The sequence below is a fragment of the Salvia splendens genome, chromosome 1 (genome assembly GCF_004379255.2).
Source record: "Salvia splendens isolate huo1 chromosome 1, SspV2, whole genome shotgun sequence".
NCBI classification, from domain to species: Eukaryota; Viridiplantae; Streptophyta; class Magnoliopsida; order Lamiales; family Lamiaceae; genus Salvia; species Salvia splendens.
The window spans coordinates 39337691-39364449 of NC_056032.1; the positions used below are offsets into that span (position 1 = coordinate 39337691).

Sequence of the window (26759 nt, forward strand, 5' to 3'; positions counted from 1 at the left end):
TGGAGAAAAAAGAATCACACATTGCCTTGAAACATCATGGCCCTGGATGCATGTGGGGTATTCTTCACACTTTGCAACAAAATCGATGGGACAAAGTCGTCAAAAGAATCCCTCATGCTCGTCTCGTTTATGGAAAGCTCTCCAATGGCCATGGTACTACTAAATGATAGAAATCCATACGTAGAATCATACAGTGGTTTCAGTTCTCTAGTTATAATTTATTTATTTTTAGTTTCAATTGCTAACAATACATACATTCTCATCCATCCATCCATTCATATTTGCAGGCAAAGCTTCTTCAAGTGTTGAAGAAGAAGCCGAGCAAGACATCGTCGAGCCCTCTGTCCAAAAATCTAGAGTGAGTACGTTAAGACAAAACATGATAAGAACGCACATTTTAGGTCTGACACGTTTGAATTGTCTCAGGCTAAGCGCGAGGCCGACCACAAAACCCCCTCCATGAAGGCAAGAATAAAAAAAGCCTTGACAGAGGAGGTCTGCAAGAGGAAAGGCCGCCACCGAAGGAGCACGTCCTATCCCGTCCGAAAACCGCCCGACGAGAACCTCCTCTTCCACCATAAGGGGAAGTCTCTCGACTGCGTGGAGGCGCCTTCTGCTTCAACCTCGCACCACATGAGGCTGAACTACTTGAAACAGAATGAGGTTGATCAGTTTGGAGATCACCCTGTTAGAGATCATACCCTTGTTCATGGCAACTTGATTTATGCAATCGAGCCAACCAGAGGCGATGTTCTTCAAGAATCCAAGCTGTTTATGGATGCGTTGAATCTTCTCAATCTGAGAGAGGAGATGTTCTTGAATATCATGAAAGATCCAAGTATATCTATGGCTAATCAGCTGCATTGTCGTCGTTCACCTAATTTGAGATATGGATTGAATAAGTCCATCTCGTTTGCTCATTCGGGTGCGAGAGATTTCGATGATTTGGAAGGCTGTGCTGCTAGGAGGAGTCATGGTTCTGCTGTTGCGTCTGTGGAAAAAAGTAGAGAGGATATTAAGCAAGAGAACGAGGCGTGTGAGGTTTTGGACAATGCTGCTTCGCCTGCAGCAGCAGCAGCCACCATTTTGAGGAAGAAGAGCGACGAGAACAGAGCTGGGCTGATGCGTTTCAAGAATATCCGGGAGAAGATCAGGTATTTCATCCGGGATAGGAAGAAGGAGAAGAATCGGATCATGATGGACGCGTTGCACCATAAGGTGCCTTATGGGACTAGTCCCTCGAAGAAGCTGGCTGAGGATGGTGTCCAGGTCGGGAGGTCGGATTTTGGCAAAGGCTCTTCAAAGGACTACAAGAGGGAAACGTCGTTTGACAATTCGTTGGATAGGTATAATCAGTTGCTGGAGATTAGCTCCGGAAAAGAGGGTAAAAGAAATGAATCGAAGTTGAGTGGTGTTGGGAGGAAGCCTCCCACTCTGGGGAGGATTCTCTCGCTTCCTGATATCAGGTTTAACGAGGAGAGGGCGTTGGAGCGTGTGGATGGTGAAGATGAAGGTGTCACTGGACATAGGGATCAAGAAGAAGAGAATGATGCAGGTGATGAGAAGGCGAGGGAGAGGAGGTCATCTCACGATTTTAGAGACGAGTCTGAGACGATGGCATCAGAAGTTGAGCAACAAGAGCATGAAGCATCACCCTTAGATGGTTAGTAGCTTTCATTTCATTAATATTTGAATAACACTCCAAAGATGATAGTGCATGATTTGGTGATGTGACTTTGTTGAATGTTTTGTAGATGCAAGATCCTCCAAAAGGCAAAGTAGTGTTGAGCTATCACATGATGATGAACTAATCGAGGTTGATGTGGAAGAAGGGGAAGTAGACGTATACGATAGGTGTATGTCAGCACAAGACGCGGTTGGCATAGTTCACGTGCAGGGGGATGAGAAGAACAATGCGGAGTTCAACTACGTGAGGGGGGTGCTTGAGCTATCCGGGTTCACGAGGAACGAGAGCACGCTGGGGAAGTGGCGGTCAGGGGAGGACCCTCTCACCCCCTCAGTGTTTGAGGAAGTGAGCGATCCATGTTGTGCACCGGATCAAGAAGACGGGATATCCAACCAGATCCTCTTGTTTGATCTCATCAACCAGGTCTTGCTAGGGATTCATGAAAGATCTTTCTGCTATTGGCCCACGCGTCTTACTACCCGCTCGAGTATGCATCACTTGCCTAAGGGATCGCGCGTTTTGGAGCAAGTTTGGGCTGAGATAAGATGGCTGCTTAGCTCCGTGCCTCAGTCTGATACGGATATGGATGATGCTGTGAGCCGGGACTTGGCTCGGAACGACGCTTGGATGAATCTACAATTGGATGCAGAGTGTGTAGGACTTGAGCTTGAGGAAATCATATTTGATGATCTTGTTGATGAGATTTTTGAACCTTTATTTTTTTGTAGCTATTTGTTTGAGTAGTTTGATTATTATATATAGTGTAAAGATGAATGATATATAAGTGGTGGGACCGCGGAAGATGAATTGCGTGGATAAAGTTATATGGAAGATAACTGAACCGGATGAACCAGTTAGTAAATGTCGTTGCCACTTGATTAAAGCATTCATGCTCTCGCTAGCCAACCAAAGTAATTTATAACTCTCAATTTTGCACTACTTTAACAGTAAAGCGGCAAGTTCGGGGTCGATCCCACAGAGAAACCAGTGTATCAAGTGTGTGAGTAGTGAACAGGGATCGGCTGCTGCCACGCTTTTAATTTTGGGAGTTTTTAACTACTGGTTTTACCTTAGGCAGAAAGTAAACTATCTACTGGATCAAGGTACTGCTAACTACTGGATCAAGTAAGTGACATACTGGAATAAAACTGACTACCTAGGCATGCGGCGAAAACACAAACACTTTGCTATTCAATATGATTAAACACTTGATCAAAGTCTAAAGCGGAATTAAACTAGAACAGTGAGCAAGCGAACGGAAACAAAACAACTTCAAATTTATATCCAGAACTCAGAACAGTGTTGCAAGCATGCAGAATACATAAAGATTGATTCTTTAACTACAGAACAACTCAAAATCAAACTATACTAACAACTTCGGGAAATAAGAAAACAAGTAAAGCCGAGAAACTCTCGGATGGAAATTCGAGACAACGCCGAACAGATATCGAGTACTCTGTTGCGCTCCCTCTCTCTAGCTAACCATTTCTCTAACTTATCTGGAGAACTAAACTAAAATGTAAACTAAACTAAAAAGGAAAATTGCTGAAGACGGAAGAAGATGGTAAAAAGAAAAGAAGCAAATCCCCTGATTGTGGTGGCACATCCTCCATTTATAGGCACTTCACACAACCTCCAGCTAGATAACGATCTTGGCAGAGGATATTCGCTCACGTGAGCGAGCGACTCATCGATTGCTACGTTCCTTCCTTCTAGAATAATGTCGCTTTACAATAACAGATTGATGACTCAGCTCCATCCTTGCGTCTCATGTACCAGCACGTGTTCCTCTTCTAGAACGTCGTCCTTGCTAACAGAATGATGACCACCGTCTAGCTCATTAGCCTCACGTGTCCTCCTTCTAGAAACCAGTGGTCCCCGCCTAGCTGCTTGATCACTCTCATTTGATCAGTTCACCCGATTTTTGGTCTTTTTCCGCCTTTTGTGCTAACTTGATCAACTTGGCCTTGTTGCCTTGGTCAAGCAACATTCTTGTACATTTAACACTTCTTTCGCGCGATAACTGACCAAGTATAGTACGTTTTACTCTCTAAACCGATGCATGAAATATGTCTTATCAATAAGCACTTGATCAGGTGATCAATGATGCATAATTTTTTTTATTTTTCGTCATGGTTTTATGTTTATTCTTGAACTAGGTGATACTCATACTCATACTCATACTCATACTCATACTCATACTCATACTCATACTCATACTCATATTCATACTGTAGGTGAAACATAGAGCGAATTATATAAATAAGTTTCCGAATAGGTTACACGTTTACAATCTCTAGAAAAAAAATATCAATAAAGTCTTTCGACTTTGCATTTTTTTTCATTTTTTCACTTCAAAACTTTTGCCGTCAATATTTTGATGCACATTTTATGTTCCTTTATTTTCTCTTTCCTTATTACTTCTTGTATTACTTTAGACTTGTAATATGTTATACTCCTACTTTATTCTTATTCAATTTAACTCACTAAATACTTGATCTTTAATCTCTATTCTAAAGGAACACCTCAACTATAGTGAGGCAGAAGGAGTATCTTGTTTACATGCGTATTAATGCAAAGTACATATCAATGTAGGTTTTCTGAAATAGGTAAAACATTTTCTTCTAGCAATTTTAATTCTCTAGAATGTAACTGATTTCTCTCATGTTCTTTCATCATAAATAAATATAGATAAATAAAATTTTACAGACAAAATGATATATATTTTAAAACAGTGATTATAGATCCTATGATGCAACAATTTTTTCATAATAACTACTCCATTTGTTTGAGAATAAATGTTTCATATTGGATATGCGTGAGTTTTTGAAATTGTTTAATTTTGTAAAGGATAAAAAAATTAATAGAATATAAGTTCTATTTTTTATATTAAACTTATAATAAAATGAAATGATAATATTTAATGGCAAAATGGTGAAAAATGAAGAGGGAACATCATTTTTGGTCCTCGAACTTTGCCAAAGTATCATTTTAGGTCCGTGAACTTTGAAAATATCATTTTAGGTCTGTGAACTTTGAATTAGTATCATTTGAGGTACTTTTTACTATTTTCAAGTTTTTTGGACGAAAATACCCTCAATACCTTAAAGTGTATATATTTTTAATAAATTTATCATATACTCATAATTTTTTATAAATATCTTTACAATATATTTTTGATAAATTTTCTAAATATAATTTGACCTTAAATATTATCACTTAATTTTGTGACATGCAAGTAAAATTGCTTCTTCAATTTTTTATATTAATTTTTTTAAAAAAATTGAATAAAGAACTTTCTTTAATAATAAAAAATTGAATAAAGATCTTTTTATAAATATCTTTATAATATATTTTTGACAAATTTTCTAAATATAATTTGACCTTAAATATTATTACTTAATTTTGTGACATACAAGTAAAATTGCTTCTCAAATTTTTTATATTATATTTTTAAAAAAATTGAATAAAGAACTTTCTTTAATAATAAAAAATTGAATAAAGATCTTTTTATAAATATCTTTACAATATATTTTTGACAAATTTTCTAAATATAATTTGACCTTCAATATTATCATTTAATTTTGTGACATGCAAGAAAAGATTTTTATTCAATTTTTTATTATTAAAGAAAATTTATTTATTCAATTTTAAAAAAAAATTAATATAAAAATTGAAGAAGTAAGTTTACATGCATGTCACAAAATTAAGTGATAATATTTAAGGTCAAATTATATTTAGAAAATTTGTCAAAAATATATTGTAAAGATATTTATAAAAAATTATGAGTATATGATAAATTTATTAAAAATATATACACTTTAAGGTATTGAGGGTATTTTCGTCCAAAAAAACTTGGAAATAGTAAAAAGTACCTCAAATAATATTAACTCAAAGTTCACGGACCTAAAATGATATTTTCAAAGTTCACAGACCTAAAATAATACTTTGACAAAGTTCGTGGACCAAAAATGATGTTCCCTAAAAAATGAAATATGAGATATTCCATTAAAGTTTATAAAATTAAATTACAAATAGTGGAGTAATATATGGATGGATAAATTGGACACGGCATCTCGCAGGTATTCGTTATATACAAATCATTATATATTTATTTGTTTTCTCTCTCCAATTTCAACGGGCAAGGTTTTCGAAGCTGGGGGATTTTCTCTCTTTCAATTCAGAGATTTTTTAGTTTTCTTAGGGCTTGGGAATCCGAGGAGCTACTTTCCCAATTGGTAAGGTTAGGCGATGCAATTTTTATTTCGAGGTGATAGAATTCTGAGTTTTTGTGAATTTGTGGTGTTCTTTTTGTGTTGCTTGCTGTTTGATCAATATTACTGCGTTTTACGTATTCAACTGCTGTGATCAATCGAATATTTGTGTGAGGTTTGGAATTTCTTCGAGCGGCGTTCATGGCTCGGAGTCTTGTGGTGTCAATTACCATTCGTTTCAGAGATCTGGACTTAGTTTAGTATTCGAGCTAAAGATTTTATTTTTCTTTAATTTGACTGGAGTTGTACAATTTGTTTGGAAGTTTATTCGATTGGTTGAATTAAGGAAGCTTAGGAATGTGGACTTGTGATAATGTATAGGGACTAATGTCAGAGGTAAAATTTGGTGATATTTGCCTTGAGAACAAGGAATCTACTGTTGCTTCAAGCTCCTCTGTTTCGGAGAACAGTAGCAGCGCCGCACTAAAGTCTCCTGGGGCAACTAGTCCGAGAAGTGTTTCTCCAGCTCATAGGTATTGCATTCTTTCATTTTTGGATGAGTGCATGTGATATTTATGGTTCAAGTATATTTAATTTTCATGTCTGGCTTAGTGTTATCTGAATCATATTTTGGATTGATTTTCTTGCATTGTTATGCTCCTTCTTTTGTGAATTAAAATACTGACGTTTTTCTGTTTCCCAATATAAATACATGAATAAAAGATGTTTCTATTGATGATGCATGTTTTTGATTGATTTTGTATGGTTGTTAGATACTGAATTATAATGAATTTGTTTCTTTTTCAGCGCATTTGTGTGAATATTCTTCTGTTGTCTTATAAGAAACTAGAAAGATGTGAACTTCATTAATTATTTTCTGGTTCTACCCATGCACATCACGTATTCTAGTATGGTGGTGCCTTTTAAATTAAATCTAGCATTATCATGCCAATTTGGTTGCTTGTCCCGTTAAAAGGAGCAGCAGCAATTCATAATTTCGAACATTCTTTTTTCTTTGAGAGAATAACATAAGATGCTATTCTTAACTGGTATGACATCTTGTCGGTGTATATAATATGTACCTATTTCACTAGCTCTCACCAATCTGTTTTAAAATATAATTTTTGGACCTCACCTCTACTCTGGAACAAAGAACTGGACAAACTTCTGCATTTATTGCCAATGGAATAAAGAGTACTTTTTTCTTTAAATATGATAATCTTACATTTGATACCATTTTTGGGTTTTACAGAAGAACTACCGGTCCAATTAGAAGAGCGAAAGGAGGTTGGACTCCAGAGGAGGTAAGAACTATTCCAAATGAATGTATGTATCTTGTGCTGGAATAAATAACTTCATTTCTGGTTTTTGACCTTAATGTTGCATGACGACAACTGGAATTCAAGTGGTTGATAAGAAATGCAACTGCCCAAGTAATTCTGTTATTCTTCAGGCAATATTTACTGCACATTAAATTAAATAATTTTGCTTCAGGATGATACACTACGAAAAGCTGTGTCAGCTTTCAGAGGGAAGTCTTGGAAGAAAATAGGTATCTATTAAGATTCTCTCTTTTATTAACTTCTCTTTTCGACGGACCTATTAAATTTGCTACTCGATTGGATTATTAATGCTTTGGTGTTTTAATGCCATTAAAATAAGGCCTTTCGTAGTATGATTTGAGAACTCCATTATTTACATATACAATGTTACTTTACCATGTCTCTTTTCCTGCATTCTATCAAATCTTTCTCAACTTATGTGGTCTCACTAAACCATTGATATGGACACAGCTGAGTTTTTTCCACATAGATCAGAAGTGCAGTGCCTTCATCGATGGCAAAAGGTTCTGAATCCAGAACTTGTGAAAGGTCCCTGGACACAAGAGGTTGGCTGCTATAATCCTCCATCTCATCTGAATTTCCCAATTGCTAGATTCATTATAGCATCATGGTGTTCCTGATTTCAACTTCTAATGACCTGACTTTGTAGGAGGATGAGAAAATCACAAAGCTAGTGGCCAAATATGGACCTACAAAATGGTCAGTCATAGCAAAGTCATTGCCAGGTCGAATTGGAAAGCAGTGCCGTGAGAGGTAATATCAATAATGGACCTAACAATTCATAATCCCTCCGTCCCATAAAAATAGTCTTCTTTTTCCATTTTGGGCCATCCCACAAAAATAGTCATCTTCCATTTTTGGCAAGTTTTTCTCTCTTATGAGGTGGGTCCCATTCTCCACTAACAACACTCCAATCTCTTTTTCTTTCTACCTCTCTCTTATTTTACCAATTTTGTATTAAAACCCGTGCCATACCCAAAGTCCCTATTTTTATGGGCCGGAGGGAGTATCTTCCTATTGACTGTCGGTAGATATGTCATATGTGGCAGAAAGACTGACTCTTGATGTTTAACTTGACAGGTAGCATGCATGTCTTAGAAAATATCGTGGTAGAAAGTAACACATGTTAATTTTCCCTAGATCGACCGATGATTCTTCATAAAATCTTCAATAGAATGATTCACTGTTTCACCATACTTCTATTTTTTCTGTAATAATGCATGTCTTGATTAAGAATCCCAACTAAATATGAAGGTTTCATTTTGCTTTCTTGAAGGTTGTCTTCCTGGCTTTACGTCAGGAACACCATATCAACAGAGAAGTGTATAGTTTGTGTGATGCTACCAGTTTTGTGTTCATAACTTAATATAATATGTGCTGATTAAATTCCTCTTAAGAGTAGTGTATTTGTAGTCACATTTTCACATTATATGTTATCTGAGCTTTGAAAATTATCTTCCTTGTCTATTTGGAAAATGTTCAGGTGGCACAACCATTTGAATCCAGATATTAAGAAGGATGCTTGGACTTTGGACGAGGAGCTTACTCTGCTTAATGCTCATCGCATCAATGGGAATAAATGGGCTGAATTAGCTAAGCTTCTGCCTGGAAGGTACCGTTCTTTTGCTAACTTATTTTACTCTGAAGAGTGAAGATGAGAAAATAAGGAATATTATTGTAAAGGAAAATTGATGTTTGCTCTTCATCTGGCAACTTACACATCAAAATGAAATTCTGGTTGCCTTTTCATCCGATATCTGTAGTCTATCCAGTAAAAACTAATGAAATAAAAGTGACACTTCTGTCTTCTGTATATTTTAAAAGGACAAATAAGACTGACACTTTTGTGGACTAAAGTCAGGAAGTTGAAAAAAAATTGGGATACTGGTGCAGGTGTGAAGTGTACATGTTATATTGCAACTGCTAAGAGTTTCAACTTTGTTTTATGTGAGACTTCTTATGCGACTTTCTTAGCTGCACAGATATGGAGATTATTCTCATGAAAGATGCTGATAAGTCACAGATGAAAGTAATTTTTAATGCTTGCAATTGCAAATGAGGCTAGAGAATTAAATACTGAATTACTATATAGTAAGCCTGCAAATTGCTGAAATGGCTCTGTTTGAGCTGGGCTATGATTTGTTTATTGTGCCATCAAACTTATGAGTCCTTTGGACAATACCAAATTACCAACAGAACTTTTTCTCCCCCTCTCTCCTGAACTGCACAATCTTGTGGCAGTGTTCCATATTAGGTATATTATTGTGTAAAATTGTGTATAATTTGGAAGGCAAAGTGCCAGCCAAAAAAAGGAAATAAAACAAAGAAGAAAAGGGCGGTAGTACCAACAATGGGGAGCGATGATCCTTAATGATTGCTGCGCAGCACATACTTTGCTGATATTTTAATTGAGTTATTATCTGTGCAGAACCGACAATGCAATCAAGAATCACTGGAATAGCTCACTGAAGAAAAAGCTGGAGTTCTATTTGGCTACAGGGAGCCTCCCTCCAGTATCTAAAAATGTTCTTCTAAATGGTGCTAGGGATATCAGTAGGACAACTTTAGTGAGGTCGCCTGTTTTGGCTTCGGGTGATACTATTGAATCATGTAAAGTTAAAGATGGGAAGGATAAGCTAGATGCTATTCTCGCTGATCATGATGTTGCTGCCTATCGGCAGCGTGAGTCTACGAATCCTGAGGGCACAAAGTGTCTGGCAGTGACTACCCATTCAAATGCAGAATCTGAGTTTGAGAGACATAGATTCTGTGGGGAAGTTGATCAATACCGAATTATCGGAGCAGCAGTGCATTGTGATACTCCAATTTATGAGACATTATATTATGAGCCACCAGTAATAGAAAGCCATGGTCAGCTAGATTCAAATCTTTGTAATACTTTCTTGATGCAACCGGAAGCAGATGTCACGGCATTGTCGCCCACACCTTCCATTACTCCACCAAGTGTAAATAGTAGAAGCTTGTATACTCAAACCCCCGAGTCTATACTGAGAATTGCTGCAAAAAGCTTTCCAATCACTCCATCAATACTAAGAAAGAGAAAGTCTGAGCTGCAACAGCCTAAGGAAACAGTTATATCTAATACTGATCATGACCAGACAAATAGTTCTGAGAATACGGGGCTGCAGAACAACAGCTTATGTGAAAATCCTACTTGCGATAATGAAGATGGGTTAAGCAGCAATCAGTCATTTAATTCATCTCCTCCATATCGATTACGATTTAAAAGAACTTCAGTTCTTAAATCTGTCGAGAAGCAGCTCGACTTCACTACTGTCATGGAGCAAGATTGCCGTGACAATAACTTGAAAGATGGAGAGGTTAAGAAAGTTCCACCTGTAACAAAGTTTGTCTACACGCGTCAAAAGAGGTAATGATTTGTAAGAATTTAACTTTAGTGCTTCGAAATATAATGTTCCTATTCCCTTATCTGTAGTATTCTTATTTTTCAAGTTTCTTCATTTATGTTTCTTATGTCCTCAAGCTCTTAGGCATTAGGTTGCATCACCTATATGAGGTTTTCATTTTATTATATGGCCTAATATATTATCAGAAGTACCATGGTTCTTGTCAAGTTTCTTCATCAACTGCTGGAAATAAATAACACTCAACTTTGAGATGTTGCAATTACAACACACTTCATTCTATTTTGCAAACCATCCATAACTTTTCAGAAAACTGTGTTTGGTGTGTCGTGTACTGCTAAACATTGTCTTTTCATTTGTGAAATGGTGGGGATGTTGTAATTGCTATGTTTTAAATGTGTTAAAAATGTAAGTTCAGGTAAAGTTTTTGTTGTGTCTGGTAAGTAACCCTAAATATTGACTTGGTGCACCTACTAGGAGGTTTTTACATACATCGTTAATGTAAAAATTAAGCTTTCAAGCGAAACAAGTGAAAAAGTTTCTACATGATGACCTGCGCTTTTCTTCCTCTTGCATCAGGCCTTGTAAAGATTTCTTATTGTTGTTTCTTGACTTACATTTTCTGCATCTGTGCTGTTTTGCCTGATCTGATTAGCCACTCTCGTCTTTTTTTTTTGTTGGTCAGACATGCCGATAGAACTGGATCATAGTCGCTGTTAACGGAAGGAACCAGAGACTTCTAGATGCACAATTGCAAGCTAAAGCGCAGTTGTTCTCAGGTTTGGATGTGGGCCTATCATGGATACAAGTTCTGCAAAGATGGATATCCTTTTTCTCCATTTAATGATTATATTTAAGATAAAATATTTCTTCTCAATCATCCAGATTCAAACTCTAATTGACTTTGTATAGGAACTCTCCTCTTAGATAGATTCTGTATTATAGTTTTTCTTGATATAGAATAAGTCTTTGGTTTACGGAAATTTTGAGAATATAATGCATTTACTTGATATAGACTAAAGTGTTCTTACTTAGGGAAATTTGTGATATTTTATTAGCAGAGTTATAGTAGTGCTTGAGGATAACCCTGAAATTAAGGATTTTGCATGCTACTATCTTATGCAATTCATCGCTTCTATCTATTAAAGAACTAAGAGTCAGAAGGAGAAAACTTCTTTCAAAAAATTGTAAAACAATAATTTTAGTTAATTGATTTGAATTTTGATTCGTCTCAATACTTCTGTTTGAATTGGATCATTCATCAAAATAATGAGTTATCCTGATTTCCAATAAGTGCATTTAAAATTTTTAAGAGGTAAATATATGAAACCTTAAATGCTGTTTTCCAATTTGGAATTCAATTGTATGCATGCATTTATCATAGAAATAAATACAAATGTAATGATATTTTTTATTGGGTTCATTGTCTATAAAATCATGAATTTTGATCAAATACTGGTTTATTTCATACTGTACTACTTATTGATAACTCTAAAATTATACACATGTGCATAAATTTAACTTCTAATTTGCCTCTGAAAAGGTTATAATGAGATAAATGCAAAATTTTTAAAACTTTTTGATTTATTATTCGAATTTTGAAAAATGTGGGACAAACCAAAACTTGACCAAACTTTATAACTTTTTTAAGCAATTAATCCTTTTTTTATCTCAACCTGTGTAATTTGATTATTGAGGACACTTGTATAAAAAATCAGAAGGAACATTTTAAATGTTAGTATAGTACTATTAATTATAATTAATTAAGTACCTAAATCGAAGATGAATTTGGTAACAAGAAGATTGATTAGAGTAATATGCAATTAATTAAAAATCATCCAATTTTTGTGCTTGAAATGAAAGATGCCCGTTACATCGATTAATCCACCAACAGTTACTGGATTGCCAACGAAAATTAATTAAAGCAAAAGCATGAATTTAAGAAGGGCACCATCGACGACGAAAGTAGACAATAATCCGACCATGGACATCGAGGAAGATGACCATAGACGACAGTGGAAGCTGACACCCTCTGGCCAACGACATCAAGAATCTAGTTCCAAAGATAAAAATCAAAATCAACCCAAAATATATCATTTTCAAATTATTGTAAATTAGCCCATAATAAGAGTAGGAGTAGTAGTAGTAGTAGTAGTAGTAATAAGATTTTTTTTTGGTTTAAAGACTCAAACAAGTGGATGGCAGAAGATTCGTACATTCAAATAAAGACATCCATATACAATTTACATAAAAAAAAAACCATCTTCGTCCCAAAATCCACAGAGAAAGTAGAGAAATTCCTGTACATGAGACATTATATATTCGTATATATCTCTCTACTGATCAGGAGGAAATCGACGTTCACCAGAACACCACAGCCAGTAACGCATTCCAGTTGGAAGATAACCACATGTAAATAGTATCACGATATATAACCTGTGGGAAAACAGGACGCATCAGACAACTAGTAACCACATAATGCCAACACCACCACCTCAACGAAGAGCACGACAAACAGCATGCATTTGTTGTGTTATTTATTTTCTTAAACGAGCAAAGAGTCTGCGTTGCACAATTACATGGATAATCACAAGAAACTGCTCAACAAAGGTTAATCTTTCCGTTGAACAGATGCAAGGATTTCCATCATTTTAAAGGATGTTTTCATAATCCGACAATTTCAAACAAGCTTACCTCTATATCAAGTCTGTACAGTTGAGTATCAAAGGCTGCCACTGATTTCCTGATCTTGTATTGAAACTTGAATCATGAAATTTAGATAATTTCCGATTCAAGAATCTGAATGCTATACTACCTGCAATATTCAGTAATATTTAGGATCAACACTACATTTCCAGCTAAGAGGGAATATAACAAAAGCTGACCTCATCAGAAGAATATCAGGTTATTCACATCCACGGCCTAAAACATGAAAAAGGAACCGATTGTTGTTTGTCGAAGCACCTTTGAGCTTCGATCAAGCCCATGAGAAGCCACCTTAAATAGCAGAATCATGTTACACGATTAATAACAAAAGCAATAAAGACTTCATTTAAAGAAAACACAACACTATCACTGACGGAAGAGGGTGACTCTAAGCACATCAATGGTTCTTGGCTATCTTCTGGACAAAGACTAGAAAATTTCAGTCTACAAGTTTTGCCTTTACAAAATAATTTACTAGATGAACAGCATATTGAATTTGTAGGTTAAATCCTTCTGAGCTAAATCTGGAGGTTACATAAAATTACAATTCGTAGAGAAACATCAACCCACCACCCAAAATAACAAAGCTCAACATCACCATATTTCTCAATAATTATAATACTGACATGAGATACGAACGAGTCAAAGAACAAATTGCCAGTATACCATATGTGTTAAAGCTGCATATCGTTCTTGGCTTAGAAACAGTGGTTTCCCCCGATGCATTTCAACATCCTGCAAGACGGATGAAATTAACAAATCCATATTGGCTATACGAAGCATAACCACCCTCGCACAGTAAAAAATACGTTGCCAGGTGAAAGTGGTTCTTGCTCTTAGCTGGCGTGATAATTTACATAAAACAAATAAATTTAAACCGAGTGTTTATTCAAATCATTAACTAAATCATGAATAAGAACCATAACTTCCCTTCAGCTTAGTTCAGTAGTATCAAATTAAAGTAACGCAGTATCACTCAAATAAATATTCAATGATATAGTCCATCATTCGGTACAGGAACCATTAAAGCACAAGCACATAGGACAAATGGAGTCAGAATGTTGAACTTATGGGCTTAGCGAGTCCATCAACCCAAATCAGAGTCCCACACTTCAATATATTTACCTCTTCACCAAATGCATCCAAGTAAGGAGAAGGCCAAGGCGCCTGGCGTGCAGATCTCTGAAGCAATATTGTGGTCCTCTGAAATAAATATTTCAAACATTAGTACCCTGAGGATACTAAAGTACAACCAAATAAGAGATGAAAAGGCATATTAGCAGCATGGGATAACAAGTTTAAAAAAATAGTACATACTCTAATTAGAAGGAAGACTCCGATGCCTGCACCGCAATCCAATGCATGTGTCTTACAAGTGCTTGCTCTTTAAAAAATAAATGCAAACATGAGTAAAAGGGTAAAAAACAAATAAAGATGCACATCAATGAACAAAACCTCTCCCCATACACATGCACCCTAAAGACCAAAATAAGGTATAACGTACACAATGCAATTGCAAACTTGAATAAGTACCTGCAGCAAGTTTTCCAGTTTGGAGAGCATAATGTACCACAAAGTAAGCACAGTGCAGGCTCCTCCATCAAAACTCCACATGCAGGGCAACACTTCCTAAAATACCTGTTATAACCAGTCAGCCCAGGTGATTTTACCAAAAAAACTGGGGAAACAAATGCAACAAAGAAAGAATAATAAGTAATAGCTCAACCTTTGCAACAGATCATGGTACACATGAGGCAAAAGCATCAGCTTAAATGGGACTGCTGGAGTACATCTCAAAGCCTGAGAAGATTTATGAGCTTCAAACACTTCGCAGAAATGGCCCACCCATCTGGAAGCTGTTGATCTTGATACTTCATCATTGATGATGATGTCCAAGGTGGGAATATCGAACATCTTCTCCAGTTCCCCAACCTCCAGAAGCTCTTCCATCACATTGGTTACATACTCCATGTCATCAAGTGTACATGGAGATCTATCCCAGGCATGGGCCTCATCACCAAATGGCATCATGCTAGAGGAGTTTATTAATTTCCAAAGCAGGGCACATCTTCGCAAGTAAGGAAATGTCAAAATGCGAATCGAATCATAGATATTATGTGAAGAATCAGCAAGGTTGGACTTGAAAAACTTCATAGCTTCTTGATGCTTCCCAATCAATCGGTGTATGTCGGACATTAAATTATCAGAGACCTCCACTTCAGTTTGAATGCTTTTCTGTGTGCTATAGCATGCAAGTATAGCCTATCACACGAGGTGGTTAAAAAGTCATGCACTGCAGCAAGTATATGCCTATTAAATCCAAAGAATAATCTTGATACCTGGGTTATGGAAACAACATAGAAAACATGTACAAGGGACAAATAAGATTCCTTGCAAGATAACATCGGCCATGGAAGACAGAATAGTGTCCACATAAATGATGAAAAGGCATCATGAGCAATAATAGGTTCATGTGCTTGTCTCCATAGTTGAATATCGGGATACTCAGCTTCCAATTCAGCATTTTCCAAGATATAAAGCATAGTATCTGCATGTCATATGGGATAATAAGATACTACAGAAGCCCAAATTAACACCAAATTACTTACAAGTGCACGGACACAAAAAACCAGCTATCCAATCATGCATACCACACACATATTGGGTTTGGGTCCAGAAAATCTTCATCTGGTTATGATAATCTATATATTATAATATGGAGATCATACACATACAATCACTAAAGAAAGACGAAAGCACCCTTTAGCTTTGGAATATATGTCCATCAACCGCAAGTAATTAGAAGCATTTGATAAGGGAGAAGAAGTAGATGCACCCAGACCATCCTACCAAATCATATTCATATTGGTAACTATTCAAGCAACAGAAATATTATTTGCTTCTACATATCACAATTACATCTTATACAACAGAATTTCAAAACACCCGAAAGTGCTACTCCCCAAAATTTATTATTTGCTTTGCAACATCAAGTAAATGTATCTAATATGTAGCGTATATAAGAATCCCCAAAATTACACAATAATCCAGTGAGTAGATACTGGTCAAAACTGCACTTAGAACATCAATAAAAATGTCTTCCCATCTTGGTATCTGAAGAATAAAAGCAATCAACAGACAGACTCATTACCTCCATGCTGGGTAGGAAAACTGGACAATCCATTTGGATTAGTACCAGGCATTAGGGACTTAGCAAACAGCTGGATGCCTTGAAATCTTAGTAAGACAGCCTGAGGAGTTGTCTTTGTGCTTTGAGTAACATCTAACAGCAAGGATAAAATAAAACCACTGGAAGACTGGAGCTCCTTGTATAAAGAACCAATGCTGTAATTTGGACTCAATGAATTCTTTCTAGATCGAGCTGCAATTTCAGCTGAGATAAGGGAGTACTTCAGCGTGTCCCATATAATCAATGGATGACTTACCCTACCAGTCTCTAAAATCTTAGCTTGTTTAGGATAATACATCGCACATAACAAACGAATGATAGGTTCAAGATTTGGCTTTATCGTTAACTTTCGTGTTGGTACAATTTTTAGACTCTCCTGATCTCCAGCAATATTTGCAGCTGTTTGTAAGAGTGATAAAGCATCTTGGAGGCGAAGAGAATGGCCGGTGGCGGAGAAATTTAAATGGCTACTCACACCTGTAAAATTAATGGTTGAACCAGCAGACGGCTGAGGTATCCTTGTTTTATCTCCTGGCAAAACTGGCAGTACAGAATTAGCAAGTCCCCGACACACCGGACAAAGGAACTCTCCCTGCCAAAACATGAGAACATTACCAAAACCATCTTATTGTCAACAGCCAAAGTTCAGAAAATAGAAAAACTCTACCTGTTCTGGATCCACAATGTGGCCCCCTTCAAATACAATTCTTCTATTGAATCTGTAAAACATGGACAGGAAATTACACTCCTATTAAAGGCAAGTATATATGCCAATAGAGGTACCAAATGAAAGATCAATCACTAAGACTTATGAGTAATACTTATAAGCTTAAACACACTGGGCAGAAGAGTGACTGCTTTTCTAAAACAACATTTCTGGTAAGCACTGAAATCCAAGATGCCCATCCAAAGCATATAAATAGATTTCACAGGAATCTGAGACCAGCAGAGGTGCACCTTAATTATGATTACTATTACATCATACTTTCATTCTTCTCATTTGATAAAGAAGTGTTATAAGAAAAACATCAATCAAGAAGGAAATAAATGAACTATCCCTTCGATGAGTCACGAGAGGAGCGAATCAGAAAAGGTTAATGATTGTTAGGATAATATCCCAAGGAATGTATCTGGGGGGGGGGGGATCTTAAGGGACTAGTTGATCTAGAAAGTAAAAAATTGGAATACCAAGCAACCAGATAGAATAAATAAGAATGCAACCATCATACAATGAATTACAGAAATGGAGAAGGGGACCTGATTGAACAGCTGGAAAAAACTTTTCAGAGAAAAACAAATTCGAAGGGCCAAGAAAAATGGTAGCAGGTTTTTGCTGTTACCAAACATTTACAAAGTGGCACTTTCTAAGAAGATATTCAAGACCCAGGACGAAGTTGAAGAGCCGGGCTATTGGTGTTCAAGCAGCAATTCACTATCAGAATGAGAGCATGAAACAAGATTAGAGACCTATTACATTGCAATATAATGTTAACCTTTAACTACAACCAAGAGGCATTATGAAAATGTAATAAACCAACTCTGGTAAACAGGCAAATATTTTTGTCACCCCAGTGATGGAGATTAGAACATTTGCATGAGAGAGATGCTCATCGACCTCAAGTTATGTACAAGAATTAAAGAAGTTTCTACATCTCCATGGACTGTACGTTTAAGGTTCCCATGATGTGAAAAGTAGCAAATCACATCCAAAATTATTGTCAGAGAAAGACATGACAACCAGGTGTAGTTCAATAGCAAATCAAGATTCTAATCATAACAAGTCAAGCTTATGCAATTGAGACAAGCTATAATTGTTCATAATGCAGGTTTTTTTCCTTATGTGTTATTGAAAATCATTTGTATTGTTGTATCAGGTACTTCCTGTCACATACAAATAATCCAGAATATGATAAGAGGTGATTTACTAGTACTACCGTGAAATTTGCGCTTCCATATACATAAAACACTAAGAGCTATGATTCAGTCTTCATCCCAATGGTTTGGATGAAAAAATTTGAGCAAATAACAGGCTTTTAACATGCCTAATTCATCAATTTCTTCAAGTTAATACTCTCAGCGATCTGTCAATGACTCAATAATAAAGGCAAAAAGTGTGTTTCAACGCTGAAAAGAGGGGAAGAAGTGGGGATCATATAGGTCTACCTCTCCCTTAGTGATGATAAATAGCGATCCAGACATACTTTATGCACAGCATGTCCACATGAAGAAACATAAATTCCATCAGCATCAGTCGGCCTAAAGTTATCATATCCGGGATGCAGTACACCAGATTTCAATTTCATCCAATCGCTGCAAGAGCCGTTCTGTGAAGCCAAAGGGTTATCCTGTGGCTCTTTCGACAAACCAGCCATGTATTTACCAAACAGAAGAGATTCGGAACAGCCGCTTCTTTTGCTACTGCTTCCAGTGGTTGAACAATTTTCAGCATCTTTGCGAGAATCGGAACCATTTGTACTGGATTGGAACCTTCTTATTGACAGATACATATCCTGTTCCAATGTCCCAAAAGATGATGTTTTGCTCTCCCTTGTGTCCTTCAAAACAGAAGGTAGTTGAATATTCTTAATGGTAGGGAATTGTGCTTTGACATACTCCGTAAAAGCATTCACTTCCTGCGGTTGTCCAGTAGAAGCAAAATCATTTAGAGCACTCTGAACCATATTTTTGAACTGAGACAACGAGACCTCTGAGCTATCAGGGACACTGCTTTGTGATAAAATATTGATCGGGGTCTTATCATCCAAGACAAGCTCTTTACCAGACCGGCTAACTCGATCCCATAAAGGAGGGCCATGTTCAACCAAACTCAATAGCCTGGATTTCTTCATTCCAAAGTAATATAGAGTCAGAATGACATCAAGCTAGATTTATTTAATGCTTATTAGCTTAAGGTTAGATGGTGTGCACTGAAACCATAAGAATCAATTAGAATCTCCATGACAAAAATAAAACCAGATACATTCACTTACTTGGAGAAGAACCAAGTATGATACTGGATTCTTAGACTTAGGATCATGGCACAGGGAGCAGGTTACTTGAGCGGACTCCTGGGTGTCATTACTAACTTCAGAATCACATACTTCTTGCTCGGGGTTGGCATCTTCCATCTCATCATCTTTGCTGGAATTAAAGCTCTCCAGAAACTTGGATTGCTGGGCTCTCATCTTTTCCTGTACCGGTTTTAGATATGATGAGCATCAGAAAGTGCATATTCTCCTACTTTACATAAAAGCATTAAAAGCAAACACAAAGAATTGTAATAAAAAATCATTGTAGGACTTTCGTAACTAGAAACAATGTCATTCAGAAAAACTCCATCTCAACATTATTCAAGTTACAACCAACCAAACAATAAGCACCAACAAAGCAGCCATCAGATATTAGAGACAGTTACTGCAAAGATGAAAGAGACACACAAGTTGGAGCAAATAATCTTTAAACATAAATATCCCAAGTGCACTTATGCATCAACTGAGATAACAACGAATGGCTGGGTGTTTTCATATACCAAAAGACTCCATAAAAGTGCACAGCAGTCCATATTACCCAATAAGTATAGTACTAGTATTAAATTAGCTGACTCAAGTAATACATCAAAAACATAAATAAAATGTCTTACCAATATAGCAGTTTGTCTCTCACGAGACTTTGCTTTGCGTTTTTCACAATCTGATAAATCCATGTCGCTAGCATTATCATTCGAAATAGATTTTGAAAATTTATTAGCTAATTGTGGTGCAAGTTTCTGCAATTTGGTCATGCATGCTGGTTCAAGTGCCACAAAGGCCTTGATTAAACCCATAACTACAGATGACAGATTAAAATCCCCAGCTTCCATGAAGTTTTGTGCATTTTCTTTCTCATGCGTCCGCATCAAAATGACAAGGATTGACAACAAGCTCTGATCACCATACTTGCTGGTAGGTATTTCTTCACTGGCAAATGCCAAAACTGGAATGATGTCACCCACATAACAAAATGGGTCACCCAATTCTTTCTGCAATCGACAGACATCCAGTGCAAGGGCCAACAAATGCAATGCAGTTAATAGGACACCATCCAGAGCACGCGGGGTAGCAAGCTTGTCAGAGAAAACACCATAAAACAGAACTGCACGGACAATTTGGAGAAGTGTCTTACAGGTAGCTATTTTAGCTATGCCCCTGAGAGGAGGATAAATTTTTGTCCATCTAGGAAGTTGGGCGGACATCGCCGAAACATTACAAAACAACAAGTATCTCTCTTCTGCTGCTTGTTGATCTCTCAAGTTCCAGCGAGGATGATATAAATCAAGGTCCTTCCAGTATGACGATCTTAGTTTATACATGCCCTGAAATTACTAAAAGTCAGCACAACTGCATTACACTTTACACCAATGACAGACATGATACTTCAATCTCGTACCTGTGTCATGCCAGATGGGTGAGAATATTCGGCAACTCTATCCAACACTTCTTGAAATTCGTCAGCTTCTGAAAGATCTCGAGGAAGAGACTTCACAAGCTGACTTCGAGTAGCATCTCCAATAGCAAGCTTGTATACCAACTCTCTTTGTAAGCACTCGGCAGTTGTCAGCCCACAAAATCTTCGCTCTTTCACAATTTGTATCAGAAGAGTGAGCATTTCAGTAACTAGGGTCGGTTCATGCCTGAAAATTAAATTGCAAATCTATTTCCATGATTGAAACCCATGATGAGGGCCACAGATAGAAAATAATGGAATATACAAGCATGAATTATCTAGAATTGTGCGAGCCTACAAGGGGGCAAGGATAGCAAATAGTGGAATGTACAAGTATGAAATTATCAGAAACTGGGTAAACCACTGAGCAAACGTTAATCAATATCATCTGGAAACACCACTGCTTAAATACATTTTTCATTCTCCAAATAATGTTAAGGCAGATGCAACTACTTGTTAATATATGCTTTTATAATGTCATAACCTGATCACTATGAAGAAGGTAATACAGGAATGTTGTGTGAAATAGGGTGTCTCCCAATAGTTTTGGACATCAACGCCTAGTATCTTGTGTATGGAAACACGAGCTCTTCGCTAATTGACTAGTTCAAGCTGTATACTCGCACATAAAATATATCTTCAGAGTTCAGACCATTCTAAAACAGACATTTCATGCAACAGTGTCCACTTATTAAGTAGGAAAAAAAATCATAGGTTCATAATAGCTTTGCTTTGTAGCATAAATTGTTGTTTGCAGTGCTCTACCACATCTTAAGCAGGCATAATCCCCAAATATGTGCCTAGGAATATTAGTAAAACGAAGATAAGGTGAGAAGCATGTTTCTTTGTTTTGTACAAAACAATAGTAGATGAAACATTAGATGCAGCACATACACAAACTTGTTGCAGGGTTAATAGAAGATGATAGGAGATCGTTTCTCAATCAAAAATTGTACAAAAGAACAAGTTCAAGAAGAAACTACATACTCACTAGACTGATCAGTATTAAGAGTGATATAGTTTGATAGCCCAAAACGTTCAAGGATTCTTTGGACAAAAAGATCTGGTGGAGCTAAAGCAGCACAACACTGTAGCAAGAAGAGATCAGGTTCTTGGCCTTGCTCCGACCTGCATCAGGAAACCAAAGGGATTAAGCAATTCCCAGATTATGAAAAAGCAAAGAGAATTATTATCAGTAATACCACCAGTCGTGGCAATACATACCAGCGGACTGCACGGTACCACTCACTAAATAATAAGGGAGCATCCCCATTACTGCGCCACATTCCAGCATGAACCTGTGCACAGAACACCCTTATTCGCAGGGGATGCTCCATGACAAAGGAAGAAAACCCATAAGGGTGGGATCCATCCAGAATCTGGCAAAGGAAATCACCATGTCTGACAAATGAGTGATCTGCAGAAACAGAATCAGTACTCAGGACGCGCAACGATCCTTCACCGAAACTTTCTTTAAGTGCCCTCCGCAAAAGCATTGACAGGAGTCGGTGCAGCGGAATGTGTACAGATATTTCCTGTGATCCAACATCATATGTGATGTCAGGCCAATCTGATAAACTCAGAACTCGCAATCCTTCTGGTTCGGAAGAACTCTCTCCTTCGATGATGTTATCATCAGTACCACAATTCCTTAGTTGTCCCACAGGCTGGCTACTGTCAAACCCTACACCAAGATTCAAGCCACCATGAGATGGTGAAAACATATTATTTTCTAAGAGCCTCATTTAAATTGGTAGGATAACTACCTGATGAAGTGGATGATTTAAATATGTGTCTGCCTCTTCTAAACCTCGAGAGAGTTCTTTTTAAAGCCAAAAAGTTATTGCCAGAGCCATCACTTGTCTTCAGAGACAATGCATTGAGAGGACCCAATGTGTTGTCGAGTCCCAGCCAACTCTCAAGAGATCTCAAGCACTCATATACTAACCACAAAGCAGATGATGGGACAGGAAAACTATCAATAGCCTTGACCTCATGGCCAACTGCACCCTTTACTGTAGTACTACTGACGGAGCTTTCTTGAGATAGCCTTCCTACTTTGGCATGTCTCAGGCTGTCTTGGTCTTCATGATGTTGTTTATACATGCTGATAAATGTTTTATTATCATCGTTAACACTGACTGAGAAGGCCCCAGCCACTTGAAGAGAAAGAATGCTAGATATGGAATGACATAAAGCAAAAGGCAAATGAACATTCTCGTTTTCATCTTCTACGTGACTGCCCGTCTCTCTCTTTTGAGTGTTCATGCCTTGTACGGAAGCCAAGAGTCTCATCCAAACTCTAACCAGATCTCGTCTGCGTTGGCATAGATAATTGGGTACAACAGAATGGCTCATGACAAATCTAATATCTTCAACCACGCGAATAGTAGTTTCATATAGGTGTGCCCACTTATTAACCTGCAAAACAGCTACATTTAAACTTTTCCCAGTCTTAATGAACTCAAGAGTATCAGGACAAAGATTCAATAATACTACCATCTGCATACTTTAATAGCAACAGAAACTAGACCACAGATTGAGCCATGCCATTAATTTAGTCATTTCATTCAGCTAGTGTGAAAACATAGGCTGGGTAACCATTAGTATTTCTCCATAATCAAAATAGTTTATACCTGTCTAGGACTTATAATTTTTAAGTTTCGCTCAACATCTGTTCACCAAACATTTCAACTTGGTTAAAGATATGCGGTTAGATTATAGAAGACTTGACCTAACAAATTCAGCCAGGAGCAATTGTGAATTAATAGAAACTTACTAATCCATGTGTTTCCATCACCTAATGGTGATGCAAACAGAGGACTAACAAAATATTCATCTTTTCATTGTGACAAGATAATTTTCCAAATTAAAAGGAAACAGGATTTTCAATTCCCATACTATATAATTTAAACATAGTCATAAAAGGTCAGATGCTTCATCTGAACCTGAGGTAAAAAGAATATAAGTGAAGGCTCTACCAACACAAGTATGCGGATGGTAGAATCCTTGATGTGCCATTTAAATATACAACCCTCTGCATACTCTGAAACCTAACAAGCTTATTGATGTGCAATTTATAACAAAACCGTAACTATTTAAGCTCATGCACAAACAGGCTCAACTTCATCTGAAACGAAAGCACAATAAGAAACTATAATAAAAAGAACAAGAAAATAACTATTAATTTGCCACTGTACTTTTTCCACGGGAATAACCAACCATGGTCGCTATGAGATATAGTATGGGAAAATAAAATGAGTGATAAGAGAACAGCATATTTCCCAAGTTAAAATGTCGTAAATCACTTCACATACTAAAATAATGAAGCAGATGGAGCAAAGACCATTGCAACAATTTAGAACACAATAACTATCTGCGACATGACACATGAGGGTATTCAATCAAAAATCCAAGGTGAAGACCATCAACATCTCCAGAAATGCTTCAAATAGCATGTAACCCCCGAAAGCCATACTTATTGCAATCTATTAGGTCATACTTCATTGTACGTTAGATTTCTTGATTATCACCAGAGATGTGAAGCATCAATCATTTGATACGTATGTTTAGATTATCATCATTCTACATCTCCCAGGTATTTTGTCATATTTCACATATTTTCAATATGATAAGCAATCAATGTAGCAGACATCGGAAAACGTGCTGAGAAAAAAACTTGCTTAGTTCTTATAACTTTATCCATACAGTTCAGAAAAATATAAGCACAAGACAGCATACCAGCAGTTTTCCATCTTCATCAGAGCAATGAGTGAATATACTTCCCAAACATTGCAACAGCATACCTAGCAGATTCATTTCCTCTACAAGACGTGGGGTAAGAGTTGGTACAGTCAAAATTTGGACGGAGAATGTCGACAAAAGTGGATACTTTTTCAAAGCAGTGTCAGTGCCCTCATTTATGGCTGCAGTTACGATACATGGGTAATATAGTACAAAAACTTTAGAAAATTCATATTTAAATATTGGTTCCCCTAACATTTTGAGAAGTAGCTCTTGGAGCTTCGCAACCACATTAGCGTTCATGAACCTCTCAGACCTCAGCAGAACATCCAATAAACCTGCTGAATAATATACTCTCTGAGAAATAAAACTTAGCAAACTTTCACTGTGTTTACAGAAATCCAAAAGCATCCCCACCACACTGGAGGTCAGCTCCTCCGCACACTTTTCAGCAGCATGACCAACCACTCTAGGACCCTGTTCGGAGACATTTCTTGCAGAAAGTAATTTTTCTTTCCAGTAAATAAGTAAAGAATCCAGGACAGGCCCCAACGATTCTGCAACATGCTTGGGGAGTGGTTGAATCTGCTCAGCACCTTTGTGTTTTGAACAAAATCCTTCACGTTTCCATGCAGTAATGTCCCCACAATCACAGCACCCCCCACCAGTATATATGACAGAGTAGTCGTGGTCCTTGTGATTTCCATTCTCAAAACAAGGAACACAAATCGCACAAGTAGGGTCATGCTCACATGTCCGGCAGCGATATGCAATATCATTATTCCCCCAAACAGCCCCACAAACACCTCGCTCATTATCACTCATTTTCTCCAGCTGCTCCAGTGCCACTTGCGGCTCATCCTCAAACATCAACCACTGCAACCAAACCTCACTCTCGTGAAATGTATCAGTATCCACCTCCTCTTCAGCTGGTAATATAGCGGAAACCAACTGTCCAACAAGGGATCTGTTACTCCTTGCAAACTCAACAATGCCTCGAGGTCCTAGGTTCAGTTTATCCCTAGGAATATCCAGCCGCGAAAGCCTCTGGAATAAAGAATGAAGAATTCATATATACAATGAGGGATTCACGTGGAGCTCTACAGATTTCAGAGCAACAAGGAGCATCCCTAAAAATAACTAAACAGTAATTTTTCAAAATAAATACTAGTAACAATTTAGACTGTAACTAGATCATGCAAAAAACCATTCATCCTAAATAACAATTTATTCCAAATTCGAGCCTCACTTCAGCACAAACAGAAAACACCAAAGTGTATAAATTTTCACAAGTAACACAATCCCTCAGATGGAAAATTCAATATTAGAATTCATCACCAAGAGCTAGGGTTCTCCCTAAAAAACTTCACGTTCCGGAATAATTCTCGTATTCTAATCATATTCAAGTACTACAAGATAACTAAAAATTCTCTCTAATATAAAACACCAAACCCTTAATGACACCAATTACAGTTCAGCTGGCGCAAAGACTCCAATCACTAAAACGATCTTCACAATACACCAAGCGCGATGAATTTGTCAACAGCAGGCGAAGTACCAACCTGAATAAGGAGATCAGAGTGCGTCACAACGGCGGATTCCGGCGGCGAATCAGTCGCCATTTGAAACAGCTTCCTAACCCGATCGATGCAAGAACAGTTGTTAAATCTGCAGGTATCACTCTCCAGGACTGAAGCTCAGCCTCACTCCAGACGCCCAAACACATATAAAGAGGTGCCAGAAAGTGCATCAATTTTGCGATTCGCAACGAATAATCTAAAAACCCTATGCGAGAATTCGATGATCTTCCAGATTTTGGAGTGTGTGTTTGTAGATGGCTGGGTTTGCACGTGTCGCTGCTTGAGTTGTAAAGGGAAATGACGGTGTAGCGTATACCTCACTGGAATCGTGTGCGTATTTTACATTTGTAGATAGGGTTATTAGTAGTTTTTATTATGGTAAGTAGAGTATTATTTCATATTACAAATAATCTTTTACTGATTTTGT

At 37.2% G+C, this 26759-nt stretch overlaps 2 protein-coding genes across 4 annotated transcripts; one reads left to right on the forward strand and one right to left on the reverse strand.

Annotated features, from left to right (window-relative positions):
* Positions 1 to 5788: 5788 nt before the first annotated feature.
* On the forward strand, positions 5789 to 11651 carry LOC121750416 (transcription factor MYB3R-5-like). 2 transcript variants are annotated; one of them, XM_042144954.1, is made up of 9 exons: positions 5789 to 5930; positions 6283 to 6434; positions 7154 to 7205; positions 7396 to 7453; positions 7695 to 7789; positions 7894 to 7997; positions 8728 to 8856; positions 9673 to 10635; positions 11316 to 11651. In XM_042144954.1, exons 2-9 carry the CDS (start codon positions 6289 to 6291, stop codon positions 11338 to 11340), a joined length of 1572 nt encoding a protein of 523 aa, XP_042000888.1. In that variant the 5' UTR covers positions 5789 to 5930; positions 6283 to 6288; the 3' UTR covers positions 11341 to 11651. The 2 variants fall into 2 exon arrangements, with proteins under 2 accessions (XP_042000888.1, XP_042000896.1); XM_042144962.1 differs by having other exon boundaries at positions 5789 to 5925.
* Positions 11652 to 12829: 1178 nt separating this feature from the next.
* LOC121750145 (E3 ubiquitin-protein ligase PRT6-like) lies at positions 12830 to 26657 on the reverse strand. 2 transcript variants are annotated; one of them, XM_042144628.1, is made up of 20 exons: positions 26315 to 26657; positions 24750 to 25799; positions 22775 to 23429; positions 22233 to 22692; positions 22000 to 22136; positions 20952 to 21139; positions 20167 to 20877; positions 19517 to 19717; positions 18690 to 19369; positions 17194 to 17245; positions 16488 to 17118; positions 15676 to 15884; positions 15063 to 15598; positions 14870 to 14974; positions 14654 to 14720; positions 14462 to 14539; positions 14003 to 14071; positions 13516 to 13627; positions 13325 to 13445; positions 12830 to 13066 (listed from the first exon to the last, which is right to left on the reverse strand). In XM_042144628.1, the coding sequence occupies exons 1-18, from the start codon at positions 26372 to 26374 to the stop codon at positions 13553 to 13555; spliced, it is 5964 nt and encodes a 1987-aa protein (XP_042000562.1). In that variant the 5' UTR covers positions 26375 to 26657; the 3' UTR covers positions 12830 to 13066; positions 13325 to 13445; positions 13516 to 13552. The 2 variants fall into 2 exon arrangements, with proteins under 2 accessions (XP_042000562.1, XP_042000555.1); XM_042144621.1 differs by having other exon boundaries at positions 20952 to 21195; positions 21996 to 22136.
* Between the last annotated feature and the right edge of the window lie 102 nt (positions 26658 to 26759).

Coding starts and splice junctions, on each gene's coding strand:
- LOC121750416 (XM_042144954.1), top strand. CDS start 6,289: ATGTCAGAGGTAAAATTTGGTGATATTTGCCTTGAGAACAAGGAATCT. Junction 7,206..7,395: donor GAGGTTGGACTCCAGAGGAG/GTAAGAACTATT, acceptor ATTTTGCTTCAG/GATGATACACTACGAAAAGC. Junction 8,857..9,672: donor GCTAAGCTTCTGCCTGGAAG/GTACCGTTCTTT, acceptor TTATCTGTGCAG/AACCGACAATGCAATCAAGA.
- LOC121750145 (XM_042144621.1), bottom strand. CDS start 26,374: ATGGCGACTGATTCGCCGCCGGAATCCGCCGTTGTGACGCACTCTGAT. Junction 25,800..26,314: donor ACTCTGATCTCCTTATTCAG/GTTGGTACTTCG, acceptor TCTTTATTCCAG/AGGCTTTCGCGGCTGGATAT. Junction 14,540..14,653: donor GAGTCTTCCTTCTAATTAGA/GTATGTACTATT, acceptor TATTTATTTCAG/AGGACCACAATATTGCTTCA.